The sequence below is a fragment of the Aythya ferina genome (genome assembly GCF_964211825.1).
Source record: "Aythya ferina genome assembly, chromosome: 4".
In the NCBI taxonomy this organism is placed as follows: Eukaryota; Metazoa; Chordata; class Aves; order Anseriformes; family Anatidae; genus Aythya; species Aythya ferina.
In genome coordinates this window covers 13,528,188-13,541,430 of record NC_140300.1, presented here as the reverse complement: position 1 = coordinate 13,541,430, position 13,243 = coordinate 13,528,188, and the positions used below count along the sequence as shown (strand labels likewise).

Genomic DNA, 13,243 nt, shown 5'->3' with positions numbered 1-13,243 from the left:
TCAGCTTTGTTAAAAAACAGCACCTGTATCCAATGTGATTGTTAATAAGCACATATCCAAGCAAGAGGTAAGTGAGAAACACACATCTCCCCAGAGTTCCTCCTGTCACCATGGTACATTTCTGGCCACTTCGAAAGTTATTCTGCAGCTTTTGTAGAGCTGGCAGTGCTTTTCTACAATTCATCCAGCAAAAGCCAAACAAAGAAAAAAAAAAAAGCTAACTACATATAATTTGCAGAAATAGATGTAATTAATGAATGATGGAGATACAAAGTAAAGATCAAATAATCTCAACCTTTTTCCATACTGACAGGAGACAGCTGCAAAGCTAGTGGACAGGTTCAAAAGCTACTCATTATTTACATGTATTTCCATAAACTAAATGTCAGATTTGTAATATGCAAATAAACACAGTCAGCATATTAAAGTAATCTCTAGAGAGACTATTTTCCTACCACGAAGCATGTCCAGTATAATGCCAATGTAAACATATGCTTTGTCTCAAAAGCAATCACATTTTGCTTTGGTACCTGCCAAAACACCAGACAAAACCCAAGTTGTGGTTCAGCACCCCACGTAGGACATTCAGCTGTCCGTCATGATGTTCAAGGCAAGGACAGGACCAAAACCTCTCTCGGAAGACCGTTACAGCTGCAATATTTAAGCAAGGAAACCAAAAAACTCTGATGACCTTTATGACCTTTATGATGATCTTTAGATCATTCATGTCTATGAAATAGACATGAATGATCTAAAACACCCATGTCCTATGGATGAAAGAGTTTATTTCTCTACATAATTGTTTCTCCAGTTTCTTAAAAATTTGAAGTTACTTGTAAAACAAACAAAAAAAAACAATTACAAAGGCTATATGATTTAAACCGAGCTTTTTGTTTACTAGTCATCTCATTCATGTTATCATGCTTCAACAACCACCTACCAGTGAAGTCACAAGGCTGATTTCCATAAACAGCAGCAACCAACACTTAAATGAGGAACCACATATTGTGTGCATCTACAAACTATTTCAGACAGGTTTTATTTTGATATACCACTTTCTTAGTGTTCTCAAAGACTAGTCAGCATCCCCTTGTAAGAACTGCATTACAAACCCCTATGTCTAGCTACTTTCCCATACAAAATTAAAGCATGAACTAATAAGAGTGAATATGGGAGTAATCAAAATTAATGTGCGGTAAACTACGCTTCATTTCTGTTTATTGCAAGTGGTTTACTGCATCCAAGGAGAACAAAGAATGGTGTTTCCCGTGGCATGGCACAGTTTTCTGAGCTAAAAATTGTGATGCCACTTTATGTGGTTGGAGTGTACACTTTCAGAGATTGCGGAGACATTCAACAACAAGAGCAAAGAGCTATGAAGATGCTACAAGGCTGATGCTTTTCTGTTGGCACTAGCTCACAGCTGTGAAATACTGATAACGTGTTAAGGTGAAACTCATCTGTGTGCCTGTGTGCTGCATCACTTAAGACATAAATATAAAAATGTAGTAAGCACTAGAAATGACACATAATCAAAACCTTTACTTCTTACAGAAAATTCAGTCTCCAGAAAAAAAAAAAATCGTATCAATAGGGCTGCAGAAGTACAAACTGGTTGGAAGATAAGCAATACCGTGTCAGAAAATGAAACGGTTTGCACATTGCGAGGTAATTCAATATCAGTCTTGTTCAGAAATGGAGTACCCACTTCACATGAATCCACCCTTTGTACAACCCTCAAGTCACTACCCAGAGAAACTTCACTCTTTTAATAAATAAGTAAAAAGCAGTAACAGATTTGCAGAATAATGTAATGTTATATTTTTCCACAGTTTCTGCTTCCCTCCATGAATAATTTTAACAGAGTAATCACACTGTGTCTTAGACTTCTCTAGACAATCAGATTTCAGAGCGGGAGAAATCACACCACAGAAAGCAATTCTGAAATCATAGAAACAAGATACCTCTTTTGGTACAAAACCTGAAATTATTGCACAATGGTGGTACTTAGACACTCTGCAATGAAGGTACGTGAGTGTACACACCCCAAAACAGACCAAGGGAAAAAGGCTTTTCAGCCTTTTTTCTGAGAAAAGGCTGAAAGAAGGGACTTACATCCACAGCCTCAGAAGCTGGTCACAATCAGCAAGTTCTGTCAAGAATAGCACCAGCTGAAATGACCGTGGGGTCAGCGTTGCTGCTTTAGACTTCTGGCTATTTCCTGCCTGCTGAAATAGAAGCAGCAGTCCTTCCAGCAAGAAGATTCAAGACTGTGGAGAAGAACATACCCAAACCTATTGTGTCTTTCCAGCCACTAAAATCCCCCGCTGTGAACATATTCTACTTTTGTGTTGATACTGTAGGGGTGTCCAACTGAAGGTCTCTGTGCTTAAAAACCAGAAAACACTCCTAGAAACTACTAGAAAGCCATCAAGCTACTTTCCTATTCCTTACCATCAGTGAAAAGGATATGGAAAGATCAGACAGGTTTCAGAAGACATATAACTAGACGGATAGTGCAAAATTAATAAATTAAAAGGAGAGAGTTCACACAAAGTTTATTGAAGGGATGAAGAAATCCATCAAGACCGAAGACCTGGTTGGTTGAAAGAAACGTCACAAAGCTGAAGATTTTGCTTCCCCAGTCCCACAATGTACATCACACAAGCCTGATCAACTCAGGGAAAAAGAGAATAGAAAAAGTACATGTTCCAGGAAGAGCCCTTCTTGGAATAGGCCCTTGTAATGTGAAAGAAGTACTGTTGAATAGAAAGGGCTTGCTACAAAACAAAAATATAATTATGCTTTATTCTTACCTTTGCTTTCCTCAGAAGAAAGTTTTTCTTCAGAATCATCTAAAGGATTCTGTGAATTCTTTTCAGGAGAAAGAGGTGATTTGGAAATGTTGCTCTGCTCAGGTTCAAGTCTGGAACTAGAAGCATAAGATTCTCTCATTTAACTGATATAATGCAACTGAATTTCTCTAAAACAAGAACAACCACAGATTACTTGCATTCATTGCACTTTAACCTGGTCTTGAAAACTTCATAATAAAGAGTTCGCAGTCTAGATACAAAATGTACTTAGCTACCTTTACTGAAATACTATTAGAAAAGCAAAGAAAGCACGAACAGTATTACTGTATAATTTATATTCCAATATACATTACATGTTCAGAGTTGATAAGAATTTTGAAAAAAAAATCTGGAGTATGGGAATATATAACATTTTGGTCATACTGAATTTTTTTAGTAGCAACAGCCAACTCACCTATTTAATTTTTTCAGGTAATATTTGCATGTTTATATTATCAATTATCATAAGGGAAGAATAAGAAAATACAACAGAATCAAATTTTTTTTTCCTGAAACAAGTTTTATTATTATTATTATTATTATTATTATTATTATTATTATTATTATTATTATTATTATTATTATTAATTAATATTATTAATTAATTATAATTATTATTAATAATTATAATTAATTATAATTATTATATAATAATAATAATAATAATTAACTAGCTATAAAGAATACTTTAACCTGTATGGGAGTGATCCTTACCTTGTCTGCCAAAAGAATCCATAGCCCATTTAGAAGCAAAGCAAATAAATACTGTATGCAACGGTCAGATACATATTCCCTGGTATGCAATTTCAATAGAAAACCAATATAAAAAATGAGAAGCATGTTCAGTGATTATTTCAGTACCTCAGTACTTGTCAAGTATTTTTCACTATGGCACCAAAAAAGTTTAAAATGTGTGACTAAATATTTTTTTCCAGTAAGCTTTGTGGTTCACTGCTGTCAACAATGAATCCTATAACCACTACATAGTAGACAGTTAAATGGATGGCAATTACGCTGATAGAGAAGCTAAAAAAACAAAAAACAAAAAAATAATGGGCTGAATCACCTGCTGTGCCACCTTCATCACTTCCTCCCCTCTCATATATAATCAACAGTTAATCTCATTATCATCTGCAATCTTCCCCTGCTGCTTAACAGAAGGTGTTGCATTTTGTGTGCCTTTCCTTCTTTGTATTGTGTCTAAATTCTAGCCAATAATTACAAAATTCTGAGAAAAACAGAATATAATGCATTAGTCATCACTGACAGACTATGTTATTTAAACAAGAAAAAAATAATAACAGGGAACATTTATTAGTTCTAAAAACTCTGCTACTGGGCTTTGTGTAGTTTTACACAAAAGAACTTTTCATTCTCCCCTCTTCCGAGTCGCAAATTTGCCTAATACCAAGGGAAAAAAAAAAAAAAAAAAAAAAAAAGACTTATCTGGATGGCCATGCCGTTCAAATAGTACTTCTGATACTAATAAAACACCAATCACCCAATAATAAAAGTTAACTTTTATTATTGATTTGAATAACTGCATACATAACTCACAAGAAATTCAAATGGAAAATTAGTTTAAAATTGGAAATGTAATATAAATATGAATACCTATAAACATAAAAACTGAAAATTGCAACCAAGTACCTTTATAGAAAAATTGGTTTTGTTTCTATTTCTCAACATTTCATTCTATGGAATTAGTCCTATGTAATTGGCAGAATTTTTTAATCAAAAAATATGAATTAGTATATAACATAACTTATATAAGAAACATATCTTACGTAAGAAAATTGTAACATGATTTTTGGAAGAGCTTGGGATGTTTACATAAATGTTTACATAAAGTAAACATAATGACATGTATTTTTATTTCAAACTTCTCAGAATTGTTTAAGAAGTACATACTTTATGCTGACTAAATTGCAGGAAAAAAAGACCTGCACTAGGATTAATTTACTTTTAAATAAATGTATTCCTTCATTATTTATTGTCCTTACTTTCCACGGTATGCTAATGTATGAAAGTTTTCAATTAAAAATGAACAAAATGCCTGGAATTTGCTACTTAAAGAACGCCTAGTTCGTTTAAAGGATGGAGCGTACTCCTATTATCACAAAGTGCTGAAATCTACTGAAATCTTAGGGGAAATTACAAATCAACTAGTTGAAGGAGCATGAAAACAGACAGTTTTTCTTCAAGTCATCATAAAGATTGGTTTATGCCCTGTGATTTATTTAAATTGAATTTTAATTTAAATGATAATTTATCCATTACATCACATCTGCAATGCATACAGGCTCCAGCTGATCAATGTCTGCTTTTTAGCTCTTACATTCGTACAGAAGAGGCCAAGACGTATTCCTCCCATGATTCACAAAAGGACCGCATCTTCTGGGTTATTTTTTAGGCCCTTACTGCTCAATTAAATAAGTGATATTCTAATTTCTGGAATAGCTTTTTTTTTTTTTTTTTTCATTGTTTCATGCTTAGTATAAAGCAGATTGACTTGTCTCATCTGTTTAGTCATCTGAGAAATCCTGAACCTTGCATTTGACATGGGAACAATGACAAGAGTACATCAAGCTAAATAGCTGGTATTTGTTAGCCAACTATATCACAGCAGAAACCATGCTAACTTTCTTTAAAGTTCCTTAATATGAAGAATATCAGTAAGGTTATGTATTTTTGCCAGATAAAAATATCACACAGTATGTTTTTGTATGTTTTCTTTTCCTTTTTTTTTTTTTTTTCCCACAAAGTTACAGGCTCTTGGTATTTTTGTAACTCCTATCTTACTTTTCTCACGTGACTTTCTAATAAATTTCAGATCTGCTCTGGGGTATTTTGTTTGCTTGTACTTATACTTCTATTTTTGTCTCAGAAGGATATATTTAAGTGAATCCAGTCATGTTTAATCATGCTGAATCACCCTGAATAACATATACTTATGGACTTCTGAAAACATCTCTCTAATTTCAATGTAATAGATGATCAAGCTCAACACCAAACTGATATAGCAGCATCAAATCTTGGAAAGGTACTATATCTATTGATGTGTATATTCTAAAACTTGTTATTTTTATATGAAAATATGCATCATGAAACTTAAGGCTAGAATTCAAATAATGCAGATTTAGAAGACATGGAAAGCTTAGCAGCTTGAATGTATGCCATGACAATAGGAAGTAGAAGCTCTTTTGGTTCAATTACAGAAGTTACATATAAAATTTTGATTTCAAGCAGTGTTCTAGTTGCTATGAAACCCCACCATCTCAAACAGAATTTATTAACAGCATAATCACTTGCTTTAGCAGAAACAGTGGTCTAAAGAAGGAGGGAAAAAAAATGGGACCATGAGAATGGGAGAGAGAAGTAGAGAAGCGAATGTCTCTTGTACTTAAGCAGATGGTATCCTAAATAGCATCTTAAGACATATTATCAATGTGCAAAATTTAATTCTAAATTATTTTATGTAGAATATTACTTAATGGGACATGCAAAAATATTTTGTTGTACACGTAGAAGTCCATTAGGTTTATTAACCCACTTTTTACTAATTTGGTGCTTTGATCATTGACGTATATGAATTGTACACAACATTGTATTGGCATTTTGCCATTTTCAGAATTAACTTTACATGTCAGAAGTATAAAATGCACCTGCTGATAGTGGAAGTTCCTCATCCAGCTACAGATTTCCATTTAAACCAATCTCCTTAGAATCTAAACATGAATAATGGTTTTGTTGAATAACCTACAAATGAAAGGCAGAGTTAAACTATTTTTTTTTTGACAACAAGAGCTCACTACTCACAGTCTCTTCTTATCTATCACTCGCTTAACTCGGATGGCTCTTTGTTCAGAATACAGCTTACACACTCCTGTTCAAGATATCAGTAAATAAAACTTCAGGTTAGAAGAGCATGATATCTTTCTTGGAAAATATAGTTACATGTTCATTTTTAACCACTCAGTATTGTAGAAAAAATACTACATACTTTTTAAATAATCTTCAATGAAGTCTAAGACAGCTGTTCTGTGCTCTTTCACCTGAGCAGACTGGACATCCTTGTGTGCTGAAATGAAAAAGAAAGATACAAGATCTTTTAACATTTTATTGAATTGCACACAAGTTTGCATTTTCAGTTCATAAACAAGTTATATCCAAGAGCCTATTAACATTTTATCTACGTTATATACAACTATTGTGAACATTGCTATATTTAAATATACATTCTGTAAACCAGCAAATTATTACAAGAAAACAAAACCTCAAACCAACTTGCATCACACAGTGTTTGTCATTCTTTACGTATGCCACTGAGTCATATTACATCAATTTAATTTCTGAACAAGAATAGATGTCATCAAGCTAAGCAGTACAGAACAGGTCTAGAGGTTTAACTTGCTTAACATGTTGAACTTCTAACGCTTTAAATTTCCCAGAGCACTTGCTACATGGAAATCTTGGGGATCTGTTGTGTCAAGCACAATAAGTGTTGTGTTCACTTATTTCTTGTTTTGACACTATGAAGTTCCCATTCATGAATCACTTTTTGTGATTCTGAGTAATGCTCTGAGCATGTTTAGAAGTTGATGAAAATCTTTGGTATACTGGTAAAACATATGCATACAACAAGACAACTTAAAAATGACAAAACAGAAGTTCTCTCTTCAACTTACATGAAATAAGTGTTGTAAAAGTACAATTTCATACACAAGCTGTCAAAATTATCCTACTTTAGCAGGACTCTTTTCAATGGTAGTCCCATTAAGAAAAGCAAAATTGTTAATACTTGTCACAATGAAAACTGTGTCTTTTGATATACTAGTAAATTATCTGTTTAAAATATATATGCATATACACACAATATTTTACAATTAAAATATATTCTGAAGAATTGCTGAGTTTTGTTTTTTTGCTGGAGCTCAGATTTTTGAGGGCTATATTCAATGACTCAAGAAAATGTCTGTAGTTAATTAAAATATTTGAAGAGTTAGTGTAATGATATAGATGTTATTACGTTTTGTACAGTGATGTAATTATCTCAAACATGGAAAGAGAATGTCGTTAAAACTTTACAGGTGGACTACCTAGAAAGAGACAGCCACTGACTTTCATTAACTTTAGTGAGATTTGGTTCAATTTGGTTCAGGCCTCTATGCCCCAGTGCTAAATTACTACTAAATAGTAAGTATTTAAGATTTTTTTAAACACTTGCTAATTAGTGTACTTGAACAAATAAAATTTTATGCTGAGGCTTATCCTTTCACTTACATTAAATAAAACCAAGCATGGTGCTAATCGGTCAATAGGATTACAGAGATGCAAATAAAAGGGACAGTCTCTTTCCAAAAGCATTCCAGGGGCAGTCTCTTTCCAAAAAGCATTTCAGATCTCATAACACCATGTAATATTCAGCTTTTATCAGTAACTAAGAAAGAATATTTCGAAATTGCTCGGTTTACCTTCTGTTCTCAGCTGATGGATGGCATCTGCACATGTCCTCATAAATATCTGAGCATCTTGATCTATCTGATCACGTTCTGTATCTGTCATCCTCACATATTCAGACATAATATGGCTGAGAAACAAGACAAATTGTCACTTCTAAGAAATCCCCAACATAGCACCTATAAGCACACATTTTGGACCTTCTTTCCACTCATCATCTCCCCAGAAGCTTTCTTGCAACACTGATTCACACATAAAAAGGAGATACAAACTATTTGTAAAAGTAAAAAGTACAATATCCATCACTTCTATAAAGATGAGAGGGATTTAGAACATTTTTTGAAGTGGTAAAAGATACCACAGATAGGAAGAACAACATATCCTATCATCTCCTGTATAACCAAGTACCAAGGAGGCACAGTAAAGCAATACAATTAGAAAATAAATCATCACCCTTAGCATTTATTCCAACAAAACAAAGAAACAAGAACAAACCACCACCAAGTAAGAAAAGAATAGTTCAAATACTGAAAGAAATACAAAAATTTTGAACTTATTTCACTTAAATGTATGTTTTTATCTTAAATCCTGAACTTTATTTTAAAAAGTAGCTGTTAAAAAATCTGTGAATCCAAACCACAGTAAAAAATATCAGAAAATAATGTACATTTTATATCAAATAGATTATAAGACTTTAAGACTTGTTTATTTCTATTTTAATTATACATTATGTATTTAATATTTTTAATAGGATTAATATATGCTTTTGTTACTAAATTAATGAAAATGGAGGAAACCACAAAGGCTAAGTAACATCATTGTGTTTTAGGCAGAGATCTCCATTCAGATGTTAACTGTGTCCAGTATACTTAGAGCTTTACTTACAGTACACTTGTAAGACTTTTTGTCCCTTCTTGTCAGTAAAATATTAATACAACATAGATAACCACCAGAAAAAACATACTGTAGGGAGACATTTAGCAGTGGCTGCACAAGATGATAAGACTTTGCTACAGCACGTTATCCAACGTTCATCTTGGGTTTCCTGATCACTCACCACAGCCTATTTTGCCTTTAAACCAGAGAGAAAATTTTCAATATATGCACACATTTTAACTTAAGATTTTTATTTATGAGTGAAAATTTTCCCTCTTCTTCAAGGTATGTATAATGCAACTGTATCAATGAAATTAAACAGGTAAAAAGAAGAGATCTTCAGTTTCCAAAGCTAGCCTGATACCCTAGAGATGTCCCTCATACTTCACCACAACAATGTCAAAACTTCCCTACATCTCCTACAATGCCTGCCACAGGAATGCCCTACAACCATTTCACATCTTCCCATCTCGTTCTCCTCTATCACCTCTCATCACATGCAATCCCACCAGTTGCTTCTCATATGTCAAAGTACTGTCAGTGTGGTTCTCCCACTGCTTCTCCACAAAGTTTGAAGCTCACTCTATCATCCCCAGGTATCCCAAAACATCTTCACCCTCACCCTGGGTGACTGGCTATATATATATATCTATATATATTAAAAAAAAGGAAAAAAAAAAGGCATCACAAGGTTCACCTTGCTTGAAAATTGGTATCTGCTGTATTGCAGATAAGCACAAATTAGCCGACAAACAGAAAGGCAAATTAATTATAAGTAATATTCTTTATTTTCCTCTTGTTTGTTTCCAACACTATCACATATTTGACATATAAATATTAGGGATTTTTTTCCCTCTGATTAAAACCACTTTAAATATTGTAAAATTATTTTGTATGATTTACAGAAGATTTACAGAAAAGCAACCATATATAATGTTTCCATTTGATTTTCAAGAGCTGATTTGCTCTCCTTTGCTCAGGAGAGATGAATTCCATATAATTATGGCAAAAGCCCTATTGAAATTGTAATCAGTGCTAGTCTAAACTGGACCTCTCACTTGTATTCTCTTAGAGAACAGCTTCTGAACAATGAAAAAATCTGACTGTCTCATTTTAGAGACAGCCTTTTCCTACCTGATTAAAATGACATACTGATGGTTACAATGCAGTGTAAAACAACTCACACCATTAAATATATTAGGACAGACTGCTTCCCTACTCCCTTTGCACAGCTTACACGGAGTGTGGTAAACCTAGGTTCTTGTACCCTGCCCAACTGTGTGGTATTTAATGAGTTCTATGCTTTCCATGCACTTTTTAACTGTACAGGGTAAAGATTACAAAATGCAAACAAGAATTTTCATTTAAATCAGCCTTAGAAATACATATGAAAAAACTGCCTGAGGCACGGTTGGTTTTTACTAGTAGGGTAACTATTAGTGATCCTCAGTGCATCACTATGTTACTGACACCTTTGACAAGTTGTTCTGTTACCTTTCATAGCTGCAAAAATAAAAACAGGGTAGGTCAAATTTTTACAGCAGTTTCACAGCTTCGAAGGCAGCAAAATGCGACAATCTAGATAAAGAATAAATAGAATACTCTTTTTTTTTTTTTTTTTCTTTTTTTTTTTTTTCCCCATTTATAGCTTAGTGTCTGGCACCAGCACTTCTGAAGAAGATCTAGTCAAGCCACCCAGAGCCAAGGACACATGAAACTCCAGCCCCCTTGTGAAGGCAAGGATGGAACCACCCAACTGCATGGCATTATGCCAAAACACATACAACATCCACTGGTATTAACAGGGCCCCTGAGCCCCACTGCACTCCTCAGGAAGTCTGCATGTGCAGAAAATCCATCTAATCAACAGCTTCTAACTTTACTGGAGAAAGAACCATTTGTTTAAAAGGAATGGGCCAAAGGGACATCCCCTCTCCCTAAAACAGACAAACAAAAAAATCCCAAGCCACCTACATGTCAGAGATGCAAAGACTTGCTTCAAAGTACTACCAGCAGCAGTGTCACTGGGCTGCTACATCATGAAATCAGGAAAGGTCAAATGAACCATTTTTTTTTCCAGAAAGAATCACAAGAACTTGCCAAAGCATGAGGCACACACTGGCTAATGTATGCAGAAAAAGAAGGGGAGAAGGGTGCACAATTCTTGTAGATTTTTATCCTCATCAGCTGGAAATAGCTTCACAGGAAATTTGGATTGGACAGCAACTTAAGAAGAGGGGTTAAGAGTGAGATAAAGACAGTGGCCATCAAGTAGGCAGACTTCAATGGTATAAAAAAGAAAGGAAGATAGGTTTCCTTTTTCTATGGAATTCAAAGACTGAACAGAAAAAATCCAGGTGAACTAGTATTCTTCCTATGGAAATGACATTGGGATAATTTGCAATTCTGTCCTTGATCGAAGGGAAGAACAGGCAATGCAGTAAGAGATGAACTATGCTATTTCAAGAGCTCTTCATTGAGTTCAAATACAATAAAGCAGAATACAGAAAGTGCAAATTAGGTCTGATTGCTACTGGCAACTTTGAAGGAACACAGCACATAAGGATGCAATCAGAAAAGGGTCAAGTCCAGGATGAGACTGACAAGGGACTGCCTAGGATAACATGAGATTACTCCACAAATATTAATACAGAAAGACCAAAGAATGTGTTGGCTTGCTACTCAGTAAAGAAATAAAAGTATATGCAGAGTATGAAGAAAACCTAGATATTTATGGCTTTCTCTGCATTAGCTTTCATCTCTGAGGTCAATTGTAAAGTGCAGTTACTACTACCTTTAGCTTACTGTTACTAAACATAGGCCTAATTTAGTACCTCTGACATTCAGGAAAAAAAAATCAAAGTTATTTGTTGATACTTCCATCAGTAATAGCAAGTGATAGGTGTTAGGTAGTAATAACAGGATGCTGAGCGTGTATGGTGCCATAACAGGTCATGGCATGAGTGTTTCTGAAGGTGCAGTGCTTCTGAGCTAATGATGCAAGCAGAATTCAAAAAGTATGTATCCCTCCTATCTGTATGCCAATGGTGTGCTCTTGAAGGGAACTCACTGGCTTCAAAAAAATCCCAGGGTGAATAAACATCATACAGTTTGCAGAAACAGGAGGCCAAACTCTGGAATAAAATAGAAAATGCATCAAATTAAAGGATGTATCTTTGCCGCCAGGAATTAGTGGACGATAGATGAGTTCTAGGTAGATGAAAAGATGAAACTGTAGCATCTGTATTTGAAAAAAAAAAAAAAAAAAGTAAAGGATTTATAGACCACTCAGCCTAGGAAAATAAAAGAACAAATGATCAATTTTTAACTGCTTAGAAAAGAACAAAACAATAACTAATATCTATGATGTATCACAAATAAGTCACATACCGAGTAATTTACGTTGGGAATGTAGCAACAGGTCTCACGGATGGATGAAGACCAACCACTGCCATATATCTTCTCTCTAGTTTTTTTTTTTACCATCCCACATGACATTCTCATAAGCTACCAGCACATAAGTAAGTTACAAGGAGCAAATACTGTACAGATGTGAAACTGTTTGGAAAGCTGAACATAGAGTAGTTATACACCAAACCAGGAGGAGGTACTGAGTTGTGTTCCACAGGGGCTGTCCTGCTTCTGATACTGTTAAATACTTGCATAACAACTCAGTGAAATGGAGTACACATTTACTAAATTTGCAGAGGCAAAGTAGTAAGCAAATTAAAACTGGTTTAACTGAACAAGACTTCAGTTCAAAACAATATTGCCAACATGGAGAAATGATGCGAGGAATTTGAATAAGGGATGGTCTTCGTTGCAGCAGGAACAATTACCTGAACACACAGAGCGTGGGGAACAAGCAATTAGGAAACAGTACTTCAAAAAGCCATCGGGGATCATGCTGGACCATAAACTGAATGTAACAACATATTATTGCATAAAAGTGATCTTTACTATGGGATGCATAATTGTAGTACAACCCATTGCAAATAAAAGGCAATCTTTCTGCTGTCCTGCGCTTTTGGAGTGTTGTTTCATTTCTGCAC

The 13,243-nt window shown here is 34.4% G+C and overlaps 1 protein-coding gene across 2 annotated transcripts in view; it reads right to left on the bottom strand.

Moving 5' to 3' along the window:
• The window catches only part of STX18 (syntaxin 18), a 66,486-nt gene that overhangs the window by 13,954 nt on the left and 39,289 nt on the right, over nucleotides 1–13,243 (bottom strand). For both annotated transcript variants that reach the window (XR_014692286.1, XM_084516834.1), the window contains exons 3-6: nucleotides 8,330–8,445; nucleotides 6,859–6,936; nucleotides 6,675–6,741; nucleotides 2,817–2,932 (exon numbers count right to left, since the gene is read on the bottom strand). Coding sequence is in view for 1 of the 2 variants with exons in the window: in XM_084516834.1 (XP_084372960.1) it covers nucleotides 2,817–2,932; nucleotides 6,675–6,741; nucleotides 6,859–6,936; nucleotides 8,330–8,445 (377 nt within the window). In the remaining variant the exon portion in view is untranslated. The remainder of the gene's footprint in view (nucleotides 1–2,816; nucleotides 2,933–6,674; nucleotides 6,742–6,858; nucleotides 6,937–8,329; nucleotides 8,446–13,243) is intronic.